Below are 19,759 nucleotides of genomic sequence, written 5' to 3' on the forward strand. Positions count from 1 at the left end.
TCCTTGAATCTTCAGGCCAGGAAGAATGTTCAGTTAAAAAAAAAAGAAGGAAAAAAAGTATATTTAATACTAAATAATCAAGTAATTATTTGGTCTTCATTTTTTAAGCCTGACCAGTCGAAAGAGTGATAAAAAATGGTACACAAAACTTCATCTTCTCTCAAGAGTAAAAATGAGATATCCAACTTAATAAGAACATTGATGTGTCCACAACTATTTGCTTTGTTGCACTACTGTTGCATGATGTAGGCATGCACACTAGCTGGAAGTCATTTTCATTTCTCACAATATCTAGCCTATTCCGTTGTTTCAAAAGGAAACCTACAAAATAAATGCTTTTCACACATTTAAACAACTGTGTAAACCTTGTTTGATGAACCAACAATTCTCATTCAGTCCAAACAGTTATTTAATAGACTCAGAATGGATCAAAACATTCCATTAACATGCTGTTAACATGAAATGAAGCCTCCAAAACGTCTGGAAAATTCATTTGGTATGCCTTATGTTTTTATGAAAATCATCATGTTATGTAGAAAGTGATGGGTAAATTGTGTCTTTTTTGGTTGATATACACTGTTTAAACATATTTGTGGGGCAACATCCTCATCTGCCAATATTTCATTACTGAATGAAAAGGTGAGTTGATGTATGACACGTCTGCGCTGTTAAAGAAAAATAGGTAAATTGATAGTAAATCTATATTGGTGAGTAAACAAAGGAGCCAGAAAACTGAATGTGATAAAATATCTTTTAGATATGTCATAAATGATCATTGGGTGGGTGAACAATGAATGTAATTTAATTTTGTCCAGAGAAAATCACGAAAATGCAGTGTTAACATCCTTCTGAAGCCTCCGAAACCACTTTTTCTCTATAAAGTGTATTGGCTCAAAATATTATTGCAGTATCACAATGTTTTAATTATTTTTGTTGTCTGCCCATGGCTGTTGATGATTTCATGGCATAATTTGAGGCAGACACTCAAAGAATTTATCAGAAATGTTAAATTAGATGTTTCTGCTGTTTCGGAGGCTTCAATGTGTTTCGGAGGCTTCACATGTTAACGGAAAATGTGTACTGTCTCCTATTTTCAGAGAGTTTGGCAGATCTTAACTATTTTTGGTTTATTAGGTTAGGGCCCCATGTCCTACATTTGACATATATAGATTGGGTCTCTTCTCTCATCTGTATTCATATTATTTGATTAAACACTTTGTTTCGGAGGCTTCAAAACTGCTAACGGAAATTTCTCTCGATGAAGTAAAATCATCACAAAATTTCAAATAGCCCTAGAACCAAGTAAACTTTGATGTAAGTCTAAAGTTTAGCTGTACCTTAATATTTTCAGCATAAAAGAAAGTAACCAAAACACATCCACTGATCATTACTGTCCGTCAAAGTTTGCTCACAATTGTTAACGGAAAATGAAACCTCCGAAACCTCAAATTTGAAGACATAGTATTCTAAAATATGGGGCCAGCTACCAACCAAACTAATTTGGTCTTTTCAATTGACCATACAACTATGCTTTTAACATAAAAAAATTAGATCTCCGCAGTTGCTGTAGAAAATTATTAACATTTCAAAAATTTCACATAAATTTCAATGCAACAAAATGGTCATTTTTAGGGTACATTACGATGTGACTGTCAAAACAAAACGCATCAATACCTGGACCTGACTATGCTACCCAACGTGGCTACTCATGAGGTGACTCACATGGGAAAAAATCTTTGAGATCTATAAATCTATGTGTTCAGGGTGGGCGAAAAGACTAAAAATTGAAAGTTACACCCTTTACCGTAAAACTGACCATATACTTTTAAATTGTTGAAGTGGTGAAATCTTAATACAGAAAAACTTTGTGTGTTTATGTATGCATGGTTTTGAAATGGAAGAGTGGTGACAATGTGCAAGAAGATTGCATATAATGGTGTGTGTTTGTTGTATGTAAAGTGTAGACGTGATGACATTCTGATAGAAACTTCATGTTTTTGTGTTTAAGCATATGCATGGTGTGTGCGTGTACGTATAGAATTAAACTGTTGAAGTGGTGACATTGTAATACATTAATCTATATTATACATTAATCTTTATGTTTGTGTGTTCATGTACATGTATGCATGGTTTTGACAATTGAAAAGTGGTGACATTGTACAAAAGAGATTACTCATAATGGCGAGTTTGTGTGTATATATACTTTTAAACGGTTAAAGTGGTGACATTTTGGTACATAAAAACTTTGTGTGTTTATGTATGCGTGGTTTGGAATTGTAAGAGTGGTGACATTGTAAAAGGAGATTGCAATTAATGGTGTGTGTGTGTGTATGTGTGTATCTAAATATAAACTCTTTATGTGCCACAGTGGAAACCCCCTGTGTGCCACATTGTTCTGAGACACCAATGTGGTCATATGTTGAGAAAACAATCTATTTTCCAAATCTATAAAACCTTTATATATCTCTGTTAAAGTGTATACAAACTGAGCCAAATTGTCGAGAAAATACCAAGCTTTGCTTTGATTGTAAATTCTATGACAAATCTATAATTGCTTTTCTTTCAAATGCCCTGTAGCTACAATGTACATTTCTGTAAATGCATGACTTTTGCACAAAAAGCAGTGACAGAGACTTAGAATTTGCACACAAATTGAGTATGAAACACTGCTAGTTAGTCAATCATCGCATTAAATGCAAGTTATAGACAAAAGGAACGGAATCGTGAGAAACGCTTTCATTCGCATGTGTCACATTTAAATTTTGAGTACAATTTATGTTAAAATGGTGACATCTTAATACATAAAATCTTTGTGTGTTAAAGATGTATGCATGATTTTGAAATGGAAGAGTGGTGACATTGTACAAGAAGATTTCAAATAATTGTTTGTGTGTGTATACATACTTGTAAAGTGTGAAAGTTATGACATTCTAATACCAGGTACACAAAAACCTCATACCAGCTTTAACACATGGTTTTGAAATATGTTATCAGAGCGGTGATATGCAGATTGGAAATAATTGTGTGTGTTTGTGGTATGTGCCTTCCATCTCTTAAAGTGATGACACTACAAAGTAACTTTATAAATTTATGTCTAACAGGTGCATTTATGTATGCATTATATGTTTTGACATGTACAAAGAGTGGTGACATTGTTCAAGAAAATGTAAATAATGGTTTGGGTGTGTGTATAACTACCTTTAAACTGTTAAAGTGGTGACATTCTAATACAGAAAAACTTTGTGTGTTTACGTGTGCATGGTTTTGAAATGTAAGAGTGGTGACATTGTACAAGAAGATTGCGTATAAATGGTGTGTGTGTGTACATCTTGTACGTACATGTAAATTGTCAAAGTGATGACATTCTGATAGAAACTTCATATGTTTTTGTGTTTAAAGGACAAGTTCACCTTCATATGTATGTGGATTGAGTGAATGCCACAATATTAATAGAACACATAAGAGAAAGTTTGGGGAAAATCGGACAATCTGTTCAAAAGTTATGAATTTTTACAGTATCTGCACAGTCACTGCTGGATGAGAAGACTACTACAGTGTATGATGTCATATGTGTACAACGATATAAAGAAAATAAAAAGAGAAATTCACAAAACTTCACTTTTTGAATAAAGTGCACATTTCTTCGACATGTTACTGACATATGTTAAGGGTAGTATTATTCCCCCTGCCTTCTGAAAAAGAGAAGTCAAGTGTTCTTTTGTTATGCGAGAAAAGTGAAAATATGTTGAATTTTCTTTATTCTTTCTTGATATCGTTGTACTCATGCGACATCACAAGCTACATTGTATACTAAGTAGTCTTCTCATCCAGTCTTGAGTGAGGAGAAACTTCAAAAATTCATAACTTTTGAACGGGTTGTCCATTTCTCCTCAAACTCTCACTGATGTGTTCTACTAATATTGCTCCATGCACTCAACCCACATGTCTATGAAGGTGAACTTGTGTTTTAAGCAAATGCATGGTTTTGAAATGTAAGAGTGGTAATGTGGGGATTGGAAATGATGGTGAGTGTTTGTGGTATTTATACTTATGTATTCTTGCTAACTCTAAATATGTGATGATTTTCTTATACATAGAAGCTTTATATTTATAAATTCTTGTTTTGTATGCATGGTTTTGAATGGAAAGAGGGGTGACTTTACACTACACGCACCATTATCAGGAATCTCCTTGTACAATGTCACCACTCTTACATTTCAAAACCATGCATGCATAAACACATTTAGATGAATATGTCACCACTTTAACAGTTTAATTCTATATATTATAGACACACTCACACACAAACACACACACACACACACCATAAGTTGGAATCTTCTTGTACAATGTCACCACTCTTGTATGCCAAATCCATGCATACATAAACACACAAATATCTATAGTCTCTGTTTTAGATTATATTAATAATGCACATCCACACACCATTATTTGCAATCTCCTTTTACAATGTCACCACTCTTTAATATTTCAAGACCATGCATACATAAGCACATAAACATAAAGATTAATGTATAATATAGATTAATGTATTACAATGTCACCACTTTATGTATGATATAGATTAATGTAACAATGTCACCACTTGAACAGTTTAATTCTATACATGATACACACACACCGTGCATATGCTTTTAAAAAAACACAAAAACATGAAGTTTCTATCAGAATGTCATCACTTCAACACTTTACATGTATAACAAACACACACCATTATGTGCGATCTTCTTGTACAATGTCACCACTCTTCCATTTCAAAACCATGCATACATAAACACACAAAGTTTTTATGTATTAAGATGTCACCACTTTAACAGTTTAAAAGTATACACACACCATTACTAGGAATCTTCTCGTACAATGTCACCACTCTTACATTTCAAAACCATGCATGCTTTTACACATTTAGATTAATGTTTAAATGTCACCTCCTTAACAGTTTAATAGACACACACACACACACACACACACACCATAAGTTGCAATCTTCTTGTACAATGTCACCACTCTTGTATGCCCAAACCATGCATACATAAACACACAAACATCTATAGTCTCTGTTTTAGATTGTATTAATAATAATACACATATATATCCACACCATTATTTGTAATCTCCTTTTACAATGTCACCACTCTTATTTCAAGACCATGCATACATTTAAACACATACAATTTTTATGCATCAAATGTCACCACTTTAACAGTTTAAAAGTATATACACAAACACACACCATTATTAGGAATATCCTTGTACAATATCACCATTCTTACATTTCAAAACCATGCATACATAAACACATAAACATAAAGATTAATTAATGTATAAAGATACACTGTAAATGTATTACAATGTCACCACTTCATCAGTTTAATTCTATTTATACACTCACACACACACACACAAACACACACCATAAGTTGCAATCTTCTTGTACAATGTCACCACTCTTCATATGTCAAAACCATGCATACATGAACACATAAACATAAGATTAATGTATAATATAGGTTAAAGTATTACAATGTCACCACTTCAACAGTTTAATTCTATACATTCACACACACACCATGCATATGCTTAAACACAAAAACATGAAGTTTCTATCAGAATGTCATCACTTCAACACTTTACATGTATAACAAACACACACCATTATATGCAATCTTCTTGTACAATGTCACCACTCTTACATTTCAAAACCATGCATCATAAACACACAAAGTTTTTATGTATTAAGATGTCACCACTTTAACAGTTTAAAAGTATATACAGATACACACACCATTGTTAGGAATCTCCTTGTACAATGTCACCACTCTTACATTTCAAAACCATGCATACATAAACACATAAACATAAAGATTATTTGTATAAAGATAAATGTACTTATGTCCCCATTTTATCAGTTTAATTCTATATATACACAAACACACACAAACACACACCATAAGTTGCAATCGTCTTGTACAATGTCACCACTCATTATATGTCAAAACCATGCATACATGAACACATAAACATAAAGATTAATGTTATAATATAGATTAATGTATTACAATGTCACCACTTAACAACATATATACATACACACACACACCATGCACATGCTTAAACACAAAAACATGAAGTTTCTATCAGAGTGTCATCACTTCAACACTTTAACAAACACACACCATTATATGCAATCTTCTTGTACATTGTCACCACTCTTCCATTTCAAAACCATGCATCATAAACACACAAAGTTTTTATGTATTAAGATGTCACCACTTAAATAGTTTAAAAATACTCTTACATTTCAAAACCATGCATACATCAACACATAAACATAAAGATTAATGCATTTAGAAATAAAATCTCACCACTTTAACAGTTTAATTCTTTATATTATAGACACACACACACACACACACGTACACACACCATAAGTTATCTTCTTGTACAATGTCACCACTCTTGTATGCCAAAACCATGCATACATAAACACACAAACATCTATAGTCTCTGTTTGAGAATGTCATCACTTGCACAGTTTAAAAGTATATAATATGCACTCACCCACACAATATATCTTCTTGTACAATATCACCACTCTTACATTTCAAAACCATGCATACAAAAACACCAACATTTGTAAAATGTGAATGTATTGTTATCACTTTAAGAGTTAGAAAGATATGATATTCAAATGCACACCATTATTTGCAATCTTCAAGTCACCACTCTTTCTGTTCAAAACCATGCATACAAAACAAGCATTTATAGAGCTTCTTTGTATTTATAAGAAAATCATCTTATTTCGAGTTAGCAAGTATACATATTCACTACCACAAACACTCACCATTATTTCCAATCTGCACATCACCACTCTTACATTTCAAAACCATGCATATGCTTAAACACAAAAACATTAAGTTTCTATCAGAATGTCATCGCTTCAACACTTTACATGTATATACACACACCATTTATATGTAATCTTCTTGTACAATGTCACCACTCTTACATTTCAAAACCATGCAAACAATGTACATAAACACTCACAGTTTGCTATAAAAATGTCACCCCTTTCACAGTTACAAATATATACACACATCATTAGATGCAATCTTCTTGTACAATGTCACCACTCTCACATTTCAAAACCATGCATAAAAATGTATGCACAAATACATACACGTATATAGATGAAGTTTCTTTCATCAGAATATACATTCAAACAATTTTGTTCTAGCAAAAAGGTATGTGCATTTTTTACGCACAATGCGAATGGTAAAATTGTAGCCATAACATCACACTTTCATCACATAAAAATATATTTTCCTGTGCAAAGAGCAAAAGAAGTCGCTTCTTTATATTTTAAACACAAAAAAGTAACCCCCAATCAAAATGACATACCTTTTTAATGAAAAATTGTTGAGTGAAATAACCGAGCAGAAGTGTTTCCATACTTGACTAGTTTTTTAATTAAAATGAGATTGTTCTGTTTAGTCATGCATGAGTTAGAACACATTAAATGCAAAAATGTCACATTTCAGAAATCGAAAGAGTATTTTTTGTTTTGTTTTTAAGGGCACAAGTGTAAGTTGTGTGCTCATTCATGTAACACTCAATTTCACACAGAAGTTAGTAAATACTAGTAGGTATAGAAACAATCCTGCCAAGTTTATTTATTTTTTTTTTTACAACAATGTTTCATTAAAACCTGATGCCATTTTCCTCAGGGTTGACGGGAGTTATTATTATTTTTTTTTGTTGTGTTGATATTGCATCTTCTTTAAAGAGCACACAATTCTGTTCAGATGGTACAAACAATGGGAATCCTGTGAGACCTGAGACAATAATGGCAGATTTGTGAGCCGGCTCATCTTCAATGTACATTATGCAGCTTGTAGCTTCCATTTATAAGTGCAACCATTCTTTGTTTTTTGTTTTGCGCACTTGACGAAAAAGTTACAAGGGTGTATTCCATGGCAACCATTTACCATTGAGAGTGTGCATAAGAAAATTGCGCATCTATTACATTTTGCTAGATAAAAATCACTGAAATATTTTTAGAGATAATGAATAAAGGCTAGGGGGGAACTTACTTCTTTGAGGAGAGTACAGAAAGATTTCATATTACATAAACAGTATGTTATTACATAGGGTATAGAACATATGTATTTGTACTCACTTTCTCCACTTCCTACATATTGTATGAAATCACAAAACTAATACAATTTGACTTATCTAGAAGGAATACTGATTGCTTACTGTGTCTTTCGTCTAATCAGGTGCCTCGTCATCAATGTCTATGTGTGAAGATGCCTGTCCCTCCCTTCTGTGACAGTATCCATGGGCTGTACGACAATTGGATAAATCATATGACAAAGTTTCGACAGGTCATCATTGGTTTTGAGAGCTAGCATAATGTGCAATGCTTAAGCCTACGCAAAACAACAACAACAAAACAAACAATGTCAGTACCCACTGGACCGACAAGAAAATTGAGCATGTATACCTTTTGCTATTGCTAGCTAAAAATCACCATTTGATATTTGTAGAGATATATCATAAATAAAGGCTGGGGGGAGAGAACTTACTTCTTTGAGGAGTGTATACACAATACAAAGAGATTTGACATTTACTTGAACAGTAAGTATATTATTACATAGGGTATAGTACTAACTACACGCAACCGCACGTCTACCCTCTTGTAGATGTTGTCATTTTCAGCGGTGGGTGTACGTTTCCTTTATGAATATCTTTATTCATTGTAGAAAACTGAAATGCACAAATACATACACGTATATAGATGAAGTTTCTTTGATCAGAATATACATTCAAACAATTTTGTTCTAGCACAAAGGTATGTGCATTTTTTACGCACAATGCGAATGGTAAAATTGTTGCCATAACATCACACTTTCATCACATAAAAATATATTTTCCTGTGCAAAGAGCAAAAGAAGTCGCTTCTTTATATTTTAAACACAAAAAAGTAACCCCCAATCAAAATGACATACCTTTTTAATGAAAAATTGTTGAGTGAAATAACCGAGCAGAAATAACCATTGAGAGTGTGCATAAGAAAATTGCGCATCTATTACATTTTGCTAGATAAAAATCACTGAAATATTTTTAGAGATAATGAATAAAGGCTAGGGGGGAACTTACTTCTTTGAGTACAGAAAGATTTCATATTACGTAAACAGTATGTTATTACATAGGGTATAGAACATATGTATTTGTACTCACTTTCTCCACTTCCTACAGAAATCACAAAACTAATACAATTTGACTTATCTACAAGGAATACTGATTGCTTACTGTGTCTTTCGTCTAATCAGGTGCCTCGTCATCAATGTCTATGTGTGAAGATGCCTGTCCCTCTCTTCTGTGACAGTATCCATGGGCTGTACGACAATTGAATAAATTATAAGTTTCGACAGGTCATCATTGGTTTTGAGAGCTAGCATAATGTGCAATGCTTAAGCCTACGCAAAACAACAACAACAAAACAAACTAGAACCGGAATTTGTCAACACTGACAAATTAGGTGATCTACATCTGAAATACATGTACGTAGCAGACAACAAGCTTTACGTAACACACAAAACGCAAGGGCGTACGTAAAATGTTACCACGGTGCTTCTGGTTGAGAGTTCGTGGTAGCTAGTTCGTTCATTTTGTGAATCATCGCACAATCTACTCCGAAAAATTCAACAATAAGGTCTGGATACCAACAAAACACCAAATTCAACTCAATCATCAGCAAAATATGATGTAGGTGAGTGGTAAAAATTATCTTACTGTTAAAATCAAACAAAATAAAAGACATTTTATGTGATTTTGCCGTCAAAAGCGACGATCGTTTACAACATTAATAAACACTATATGTCAGACTGCTGTGCGAAGCACAGCGGTCTGGTTAGGCTAGATAGTACATGTATTAGTACTCAGTTTCTCCACTTCCTACTGGTACATACTGTATTAAATCACATGTTGTGCATAATTATGCAATGTCACCACTCTTACAATTCAAAGTTACATGTATGCATATTTAATATGCTTTAATAGACATACAAACATGTACATGAAGTTTCTATGTATTAGAATGGCATCACTCGTTCTCTATCATTGTTTTTTTCCCGGCCCAACGCTTAGAAATATGATATTAAGTGCTTTATAAATGTTATGTATTATTATTATTATTATTATTATTATTTAACAGATCACAAGTATAAATACACACACACTTGCTTTTTGCAATCTTCTTGTCATTGTAACCACTTGTGCACTCTTACATTTCAAAGCCATTATGCCTACATGTACTTATAAACAGCTGTGGAGTGTGGTACTTTGTTAGTGGAAGAAGATAAGGAGAAGGATAAAAAGGAGAATGAATAGTACACTATACCCATAACAAACCAGAACAGGAAGGAGGCTTAGTAGCTGTAGCACCCGAGTGCAAAGAAAGCTGATGAAAAGACAGATGGTCGGAATGAACAGGGGAGAAATTGAAGACTAAGGTAACAGAACATGAAAAGCATGACAATGATGTAACTGTTAGAGGAGGAAGGGAACAAAGGAGAATTAATGGTGAAACAGATGATGGAACTAGAACTAGAAAAGGATAGCAGGAAGAAGGGGAAGAAAATGGTTAATGGCTGACTACGGTATTATCATTATTGTTATTATTTCATTCATAAAAATTTGTGCATGATAGCAGAACAGAACACTTCGTTCATATCACTGCAAAATGCGTCAGAATTCTAGCCTACTCTACGCTAGGCACTTTCTTCTGTAGAACCAGTATACGGCAGGATTTCTACGTGATCTGGTGTCTGGTGATTCGCACATTTTTGGTGCGGTGAGCTGAGAGGCGGCGTGCAAGAAGAGGCCAGGTGGGCCATTGAGGAGTGGTCACAGAGGCCTACTACAATTTGTTATGTATGGGACTGAAGATTTGCCGTCGTTGCTACAATACGGACACGCAGTGGTGTTGCCTATTTCACGAGTATATCTTACCTTTAAAAAAATAAAATTTAGGCCTATCCAGTAGTCATCACTAACTTACCTTTTCCTTCCGAAGACACAGCAGATGAACAATGTCTCGTGCGAGTTGAGAGAGACGTCTACGTCTAGCTAGCTTCACACCTCCCCAGCAGTCAATTTTCTTCGTCATGTTAGCTACTAGCGATCGCCGGGTCGCCCAGCGATATTTGCGAGATGACGTCACGCGGCGTACGCGTACGCGTAGGTAGAGCTCCACATAACTGGTGACATCTCCGACAGAAAATTTATGGGGATTCCCCGGGTGTAAGTGAGAGATGGCGCTGTTCAATTTTTCTCCTCTGTCAGGGTATTTGCTTGTTCCTATCCAATTGATGACTATGCTCAGAAAACAGTATAATTTGAAAATTGACTCCATAGGGGGTTCCTCTTCGTAAATTTATGCTCAGTTACAACCGATGACGTCACCAGTTGTCTGTGTGTCACCAGTTTGAAGGTGTGTATCTATATGCATGTCATCGGTTGTAATGGGTGCACAAGTGCACACACACACACACACAAATCCACAAATATTTAGGACAGCTCTTTGTAAAATCTCTCAGATCTTTTTTCTTTTTTAAAATGTGTATGGAATTTTGTTATGCACATCCAAGAGGGTCTTCTAGATCATGTGCTATTATCATGCATTTTACCATTCTGACATAAAAGTTTTACCATTAATGTGTCTTTTTCCATTATTCCCACCCCTCCCTTCCCGTTGTAGGAATGGGAATTATTCTTGTGGAATAACTGTGCCTCCCCATTTCCCTGTGAAGTTCACCCAGTTGGAACTGAAGTAAGTACTGCATCCTACACTGGTTGTATAGTGCGTTATGATTTGCCTGTATGATGCACAATGCCATACTGTTGTGTACCTCTGCCCTACTTTGGCAAAAGGAAGCAAGTGACATTTTTATGAATATTGACTTTTTTATTGATTTGGCATATTTGAGGCATGCTCTATTGAACTGAAAAATCCAAAAGCTACAAGTTTGGTCCATTTCTGAGATATTTGGGTGGCAAAAGGAAGCAAGTGCACAAAATTGCATGAGAAAAATTGGCAAAAGGAAGCAATTAACAGCCTCATGATGTGATTGTCACATGCTTCCCTTTGCCAAATCATTTATATTTACACACAATCTAAAATACTTTGGCAAAAGGGAGCAAGTAAAATCCTAATGATATGATTGTCACTTGCTTCCTTTTGCCAATTTTTTTACGTTTGCTACAAATCTATAATACTTTGCCAAAAGGAAGCAAGTAACATTCTCATCATATGATTGTCACATGCTTCCTTTTGCCAGATTTTCCATGTTTGCTACAAATCTATAATACTTTGGCAAAAGGAAGCAAGTCATGTTATGATGTTGCTGCATTATTGAGCTCATGTTTGGCCCCCCCCCCGGAAAAAAAAAAAAAAAAAAAATCTTTCTTAAAGCATAAAAATTACCTTCACCAATTGTTTGGTAATTAAGGGTATGGGCACTGGAAAAAAGAAAAAAAGAGATCAAGAAATGGAGGAGTTTTAATTGATATCCCAGGGCACCAAAAACCATATGTACATGTAATGAATCACATCCAATAAAGAGTGAAAAAGAATGCTTGAATACTGACACCTCTACCCCACTCTGCCCCTTCTCTCCTCAGCACGACGGGAATGTCAGTCATGGTGCTGTGTTCTTGGACCAGTGGCTCCTCATGTCTCGAGCAGATTGAGTCTCCTGAGTCAGCCAGTGCCACATTCTCCACAGTAAGTCCTGATTTATTTATTTTATTTATTTATTTTCTTCTTTTTTTTAACTGTGATTCACAATGGCTGTAGAAACAAACAGAAAGCTTGTTACATTATACTGGGTTGTGAAAGTTTAATCTGATTTCAGATTGTTGTACTCTGCCTAAAACCGACTTTTCAATTTTTTGAGCAATTTAGATGCATTGAAATTGTGCACCTCATACATTTTTATTTTTATTTTTTGCATAAGTCTCAGATTTTTTGTTTTTTCCGCAGTTATTTTGACACCTTGATTAGAACTGGTAGAGAAAATCCTGCGATCTCTTTGGTGGAGGGTAGGGTGTTGATTTCTACGGGCCGCACAGTGCCTCACTGACAATAGCCACTTGACTGTGAACATGGTATTGTGCACTATCCAGTAAAGCATTCATGTACTTGGTAAAAAAAAAATGCCTGTTGGCCAGCTAACCATGCATAGAGTAATTACTGGATACATTTTTTGTTTGTTTGTTTGTTTGTATGTTTGTTTATTGCAAGCCAAAGAGAAATGTATCCAGTAAATTTGCCTTCCGGTTACTGTCTTACATGGCCAAAAAAGGTATTTTTGGCAAAGAAATGGTCTCGCATTCTATAAAACAAATGATGCCCATGTCTTTTAATGTGTCAGGAGGGAAAGTATGCATGCAGTAACTGTAGAATTTAGCCTATTAAAGTGTACACCATCACATCAATATATTGTGTCTGTGCCTGAGTGTATTTGATGGGGGAGAATTGTCATTCATCGATATGATCTGCTTAATTCTCACCAGTATCTCCTCTTGTCTGTGTGTTTCTGTATTCTCAGGGCTTTTCACACACCTGGGACATGCCGGTCGGGGTCTTTCAAAACAGTTCCTACACATTCCGCATTATGCCACTATCAGAGGTAAGGACACATGGCCGATCATGTGATTTACAGTAGGACCTCGATTATCAGGCCTCGTCAGGACAGGCGGGCCTCCGGATAATTGATTTGGCCAGATAAGAGCGTTATGCTCAAATTCATTGCTTTCTAGCACATAATGCAAATGTTATTACCAATTTACCAATCATTATGATTATCTGCATGACATTGTCATGTGTGATACTTCACATGATACAGAAATAAAATGAAATATGAGTAAGATATCCCTTCATGTATTGTCTGTTTGATTAATATTGACTGACAATGAGATTGATATTGCGACATGTCGAATACTGCCGCTGCATTGTACTGTAACCACTGCTGTGCACTCAGTGCCAACGACAAGCGTGGCACCACTACATTGATATTGTCTTATGAACTATAAACTTAAAGTAACGGTTCGCTGTGATGATTGAAATATGTCCCGTCATGTATGTGCATGATAATAGTTGAACGTGTGTTTGTTTTGAGTGAGGTATGGCGCTGAAAATATGTGAAAACATAAAAAAAAAAATGTCAGCCAGTCCACGTCTGGATAATACAGGAACCGCATGATCGATAGCCAAGTAATCGAGATCCTATATTCTTTTGATCCCCTCCCTGGCAACCTGTGATTATCTGCAAGTATCTTATGGCAGTCCTTTTAGTTTGTCTTGACCGTTACTCTTTCCTTTATGCGTCTTCCCTTGTAGGTGCAGACGTATGACTGCACACAGGACAGCAGTCTGATAGGAATGGATTACATGGAGTATAGCTTCAACTTCGATCGGGACCTCTCCCTCTGCCCCGCGTAAGCGAGAACGCTCTGCACCCCATCACCGCCGGCTGGACATACCCCGCGGTTTCTGTTCCGTTGGGTCCGCGAAATCAGCGACGGTTATTTTGGATGCAGATATCAGTGGGAATAGCATCTAGAGATAATGCCTTTTCCATGTTTTCGTGAAGGTATCTCGACACAACAATAAATAATCATCATGGATATCTTCTGCCACAGCTGCTTTTCATTGAGTGTGTAATAACTCTCAATTCATTCTATATTTCTTCATCTCTCTTCTCTCCCATTTAACAAAGAAAAATCTTTGGCTGAAAGGCATCAGGAAACTATTTACCTTTCAGTAATTATCTCTCTAAAATTGAATTGCTGTTATTGTAACCCATTCCGTATACACAGGTCCCAAGACGGATTAGTACTACCCAATCCAAATTTCATTCTACTCACCAGTACTGCGTATATCACACATTCCTAATATTACGTGACCTGTCATATGAAATTCATTTTCATTTTCTTCATTATCAATGCAAGTTACCATGGCATGTGTATAGTAAGTGAATGCCCTGCCCTCAGTAAGGGCTTGTAGGTGGTGAAGCTAACAAAAATATATAGAATTTTGTAAAAAAAAGCAAAAAAAAAACATAAGTTCTGCGTAGCAGATGTTATACTTTTGTTCATTTTCATACCGTATATACTCTGTGTGAAAGGTCACTTCTTTTAATGCAGTACTAGCATCTATATTAAGAATTGTTCTCGCAAGTTTGTTCAGTACATGGGCAGCCCTTTGGATCATGAATTTATGTCAAGACTTTATAATCAACTGCAGCTTCTTTCAACAGTAGTGCCCTGGAGTTTGCGTAATTTGAGGAAGATTCTCGCGAAATTGCGTCAAATTTGTTATGATGCTGAAGAAGTGTAATCATGAGTGTGAACATGCATGACTTTTAATACCATGAGTCATCAAACACATGTATGCAGGTGGAATGTTTAACAAGGGAAGCTGATTCGTGCAGGGATCACAGTGCATAAGGTTCAGGAGTGAATTATGAAATATAAATGGGGAAATGTAATTGTACCGTGGAATTTCTTAATTGTTTGCAGCAATACTGTTGTTGTGCACGATCAAACATAGGATTTTTTATTCATTTTTTTTTTTTCCATGGACAATGTTTTATGCAAGAGACATTTATGGAGTGTCTATTTCAGAAAGTTTCAGAAATTCTTTTGCATGAGCACACTTCATGTTATTGAAATGATTGTTTTCACAAGTAGGTGTATCATTTTTAGAAGCATGTGGACTGTGATCATTGGATAGACATGTAAATTCAAAGAACACCTGTAGGTTGTGTGCTCAGCCACGACGCAGGCACAATGTTTGATACGATAGCACAGAAGACCTGGATGAAACATGTGATTCAGGTAATATTTCAAGCAGCACTAGATAAAGGTCAGTACTGCTAAATTTTGTCTTAGCATTTTGCAGATCGACGACATGCACTATGGCCTTGTCATGCTCAATTTCGATGTGTTTCTTCTAATAGATTGAATGTGTACATTGTTAACATTGGCAAGGATACTTACATATATATATATTAAAAAAAAACAATTATGTGAGCACATTGTACAGTTCATGTGTTTACGTATGTAATCACCATAGACAACTTAATAGTACTTTTGAAAAATAGAGCCATATGAGATTTTTATACTGTGATCAATTTTATTAGAAAATGATTATGATCAAAAGAAAAAAAAAAAAACTATTCTTTTGTTTGTATATATTGCATCTGTCAGAAATAAGTGTATTTTTATAGCCTCTAGGGCACATATTTGAAAGTGCCAGTTTTTAATGGTATTGTAATTTCAAACTGTATGTGTGACAATGGTAGAGGGTGTCCCTGTTTGCGCGTTTTATATCCATTTGCGAAAGCCATGACCTTTTGTGGAAAGCAATATCCTATTAAAAAGTGATACTTAAGCCATGTGTGTGTACATAACGTAGTGTAAGTTTACTTGTGTAAGAATGTGATTGAAAGGAATTGTATGGTCCAATTTTCAAAGGCTTTCTGCAATTAGTGTTTCATACGGGATGGTAAAATGTAATACCAGTGGCGGATCTGGGGGGGGGGGGGCACACCGGGGGCCTGTCCCCCTCTTTATTTGTTGTTAAAACAAAAGAAATAAAAAGAAAAAAATGAGATGAAACCCAGAAGTATCACCAAAAAATATTGTTTGCGCTCCCCCCCCCCCCCCCCCCCTTTACAGAATTCCTGGATCAGCCCCTAAATACATACATTCATCAAACAATATCAGAGACCGTACTAGATCAGCATGTTCAGTTGAAATGTACGGTCAGTTGAAGGGGTTCGCAGTTGTGAAATTTTGTGATAAAAAAAGGTTAAACTCACACGTGGTAACACTGCTCTAAAAGTCACACACTTCAAACCACAGCTAGCACATTCTCTGTTTCTCTGTTACATATTGTAAATACTAAGCTACATGTATATCTGTATGACCATGTGATTCTGTAATTTAATTGAGTCCCCACCCCCCCCCCCCACCCCCAATTGAAGTCACAGTAATTATACTCTTGTTTTGAAATGCATTGTAAATAAATTGATAGAATATTATATACAAGACATAATTTTTAAATGTAAGCAAAGAGTGCATTTTCCTGTGGGAGAATTACATCCAAAAGTATATTCTCTAAACCGTGACTAAATTGTCTGATTTGATCATGTGTCTAAAAGATGTAAAATCATGGAGAAAGGAATATACTGATAATAACATATGAAAATGTGTTGAACTTTATCCTGTGTACTTTAATACTACTTTCAGGGTGATTGAGTGAGAGGGAAAAAAGTTTTAATGTTTGAATTTTTTCTTTTTTTTCCCCTTTTTTCTTGTACAGTGTATTTCTCTCTGGGTCATTAAAGTACACCAATAATACCTGAGATGTAGACAACATGTACAGAGTTTTCCTGCTAGTAGTTCATGGTAAATTTGGATTTATGTAGACATCAGCTCAGTTTATGCTATGTTTCCCCACACAGAATATTACAAAGTGGTGCCATCTCGATGTAGGTCGTGCATGCTACAAGCGTCCAACATAAATACGAATTTGTGGGACTAACGGATGTGTAGTACTGAACTGTACTGTAGTTCTCAAGCCAATGCTTTCGGGGAATCAAATGCGTAATGTAAAAAAGGATTTGCAGTGAAACTACCTAGAATAATTAGTGTACCTCAAACTGTCGACAAATTCCAAATCTGCGTGTTCTACACTCCATTTTGTACATTCCAAAACATTTGAATGAATTCATTTATAGGTTTTTATCTTTCTCTCTCTCTTTTCCATCATTCATTGCATCAAGCACAAATGCAGAAAAAAAAGAAGCTTTATTACGGAAAGTGTGCCACATTTTCAGAAATAAGAAAATAAAGGAAAACAAAACAAGTACTTTCCGTTTGGTTTTACCTGCAAAGAAGTCCAAAGATTAGTCACCGTGTACTGTTGATGATACCTGCCATATTCAAGTACATATATATTATCGTTCCTTTGGGTCTCTTACAATGACACTGTATAATGGAATGCAAGTATGTGTATCTGTGTACCGATGTGTTGATTTTCAGTGGCCTTGAAGGTAAGGCTTGTGGAATTGTGATTTTCTGTGTGACACATTGTCAAAGAAGAAGGAAAAAAAAAAAGAGACACTGACCGCAACTTTCACCACACAGCCACATGTTCGAGAATGTTTTACACAAAACTGGTGTGATTTCGAACCAGAAAAAGTGCCGATACTTGTATTTTGTACTCTTCATTGTCCTTTATGGTTACACTCTCTCACATGGATGCTTACAAATAAATTTCAACACAACCACAGTCACTCTCCAAAATGCTTGTTTTGTCAGAGTACTGTATGAAATTGTTTTGTGTGTTTGTGTGTGTGTGTGTGTGTGTTTGTTACGTACTTTTGTTCCAAGAGAAGGTACATTGTACTTTCATTGTACTCCCAGTACAACAAAGTCCTCGGGACCAGCATATTTCTTTTGTTATAATATTGAAATTTTGTTACAACTGTACAAGTAAAAAAAACAAAAAACACACAGCCGATGATTTTGCGACCTGGATTTTTATTTTGTTGTAACCAGAATTTCGTTATAACCGTGTTCGCTGTAATGGGACAACTGTAGCAGCATGGCAAATTCTGCAACGCGTGATGCTCTCGCTGCGACATTTTATGACTTTTTTCTTTCAAGTATCGCGCAACTTTTGAGACCAAATTTGTCGCCCCCGTGCATACCGTTTTGAAGCCATGACCCTTTGAAAAAAATTTGTCGACCCAAAAATTGCTCAAAAACATGATTTTGTGTACAAAAATCAAATGTAAATTGTGATTTTGTAATTAATTCATATAAAAATAAATATTTTTACTTTCAATGGCTGACAATGATTTACTTTAGCCTGATTATGCTTTAAAAACTTTCTGCGACAAATTTTGACGAAAAAAACAAAGAAATACACAAGAAATTCAATAATCAATAAAATACATAAGAAATAATTATGAAGCCGAATTTTTGCTTCAATATTATTGTTGAGGATATTGAAGAGAATATGTTCACCAAAAATTAGAAGTCTTGGAGCTTTATTTTTTGATTTATAGGCAAAAAAAAATGCATAAATTAGCATAAATTAAATAATATAAAGTACATTAATTAAAATTTGAAAAATCTAACTATACAGTCTTGTAGATTACATTCGCCTCTACCTTAGTGCAAATTTTCGCGAAGATCGTGCGATCCATGACCGAGATCTGAAGGGGGGCCAAAAAGGCCCCCCGGTGGTTTCAAGTCCCTCAAAAAACCCAGTGGGATTAGGGTTAATAATACCCCCTTTCCACCCTCAGAATTCTGCAATAACGTTTACGCAAGGTTAGCATCCATGGTCGTGGTCACGACAGTTCTTATTTCCCTGATTTGGCTCTTGCTACGAGACGCTGGTTGCCATTCTAGCATGAATTGTTATCCGAACATTTTTCATGAAATGAGATCTGTGTATGACGTCTTCAAAGCACAGCATGAATACATGCACATCTCCAAACCGAAGCATTGCAATGTGTATTTCAACAACCAGAACAAGAAAAAAAAATGTTGAAAATATGAGCAAGAACACAATTACTTTATCGCGGAAAAGAACTCTGTGGTTTGTGGGCAACTCTTACATGAGTTTAGCACAAGACTTGGGTGGTTTTGT

The 19,759-nt window shown here is 35.3% G+C and overlaps 1 protein-coding gene and 1 long non-coding RNA gene across 2 annotated transcripts; one reads left to right on the forward strand and one right to left on the reverse strand.

Annotated features, from left to right (window-relative positions):
- Positions 1–8,209: 8,209 nt before the first annotated feature.
- Positions 8,210–11,569, reverse strand: LOC139711232 (uncharacterized). Its single transcript, XR_011709502.1, has 3 exons — positions 11,087–11,569; positions 9,337–9,422; positions 8,210–8,366 (listed from the first exon to the last, which is right to left on the reverse strand). It is a non-coding gene; the product is annotated as an uncharacterized lncRNA (long non-coding RNA).
- A 9-nt stretch (positions 11,570–11,578) lies between these two features.
- Positions 11,579–16,597, forward strand: LOC139711231 (myelin regulatory factor-like protein). Its single transcript, XM_071623149.1, has 4 exons — positions 11,579–11,857; positions 12,709–12,811; positions 13,638–13,718; positions 14,429–16,597. Exons 1-4 carry the CDS (start codon positions 11,691–11,693, stop codon positions 14,528–14,530), a joined length of 453 nt encoding a protein of 150 aa, XP_071479250.1. The 5' UTR covers positions 11,579–11,690; the 3' UTR covers positions 14,531–16,597.
- Positions 16,598–19,759: the final 3,162 nt, after the last annotated feature.

The sequence above is a fragment of the Diadema antillarum genome, unplaced genomic scaffold, assembly GCF_040938485.1.
Source record: "Diadema antillarum isolate AM-2024a unplaced genomic scaffold, OU_Dant_1.0 seq00001628_RagTag, whole genome shotgun sequence".
In the NCBI taxonomy this organism is placed as follows: domain Eukaryota; kingdom Metazoa; phylum Echinodermata; class Echinoidea; order Diadematoida; family Diadematidae; genus Diadema; species Diadema antillarum.

Coding starts and splice junctions, on each gene's coding strand:
- LOC139711231 (XM_071623149.1), top strand. CDS start 11,691: ATGTGCTATTATCATGCATTTTACCATTCTGACATAAAAGTTTTACCA. Junction 11,858..12,708: donor TTCACCCAGTTGGAACTGAA/GTAAGTACTGCA, acceptor TTCTCTCCTCAG/CACGACGGGAATGTCAGTCA. Junction 13,719..14,428: donor GCATTATGCCACTATCAGAG/GTAAGGACACAT, acceptor CTTCCCTTGTAG/GTGCAGACGTATGACTGCAC.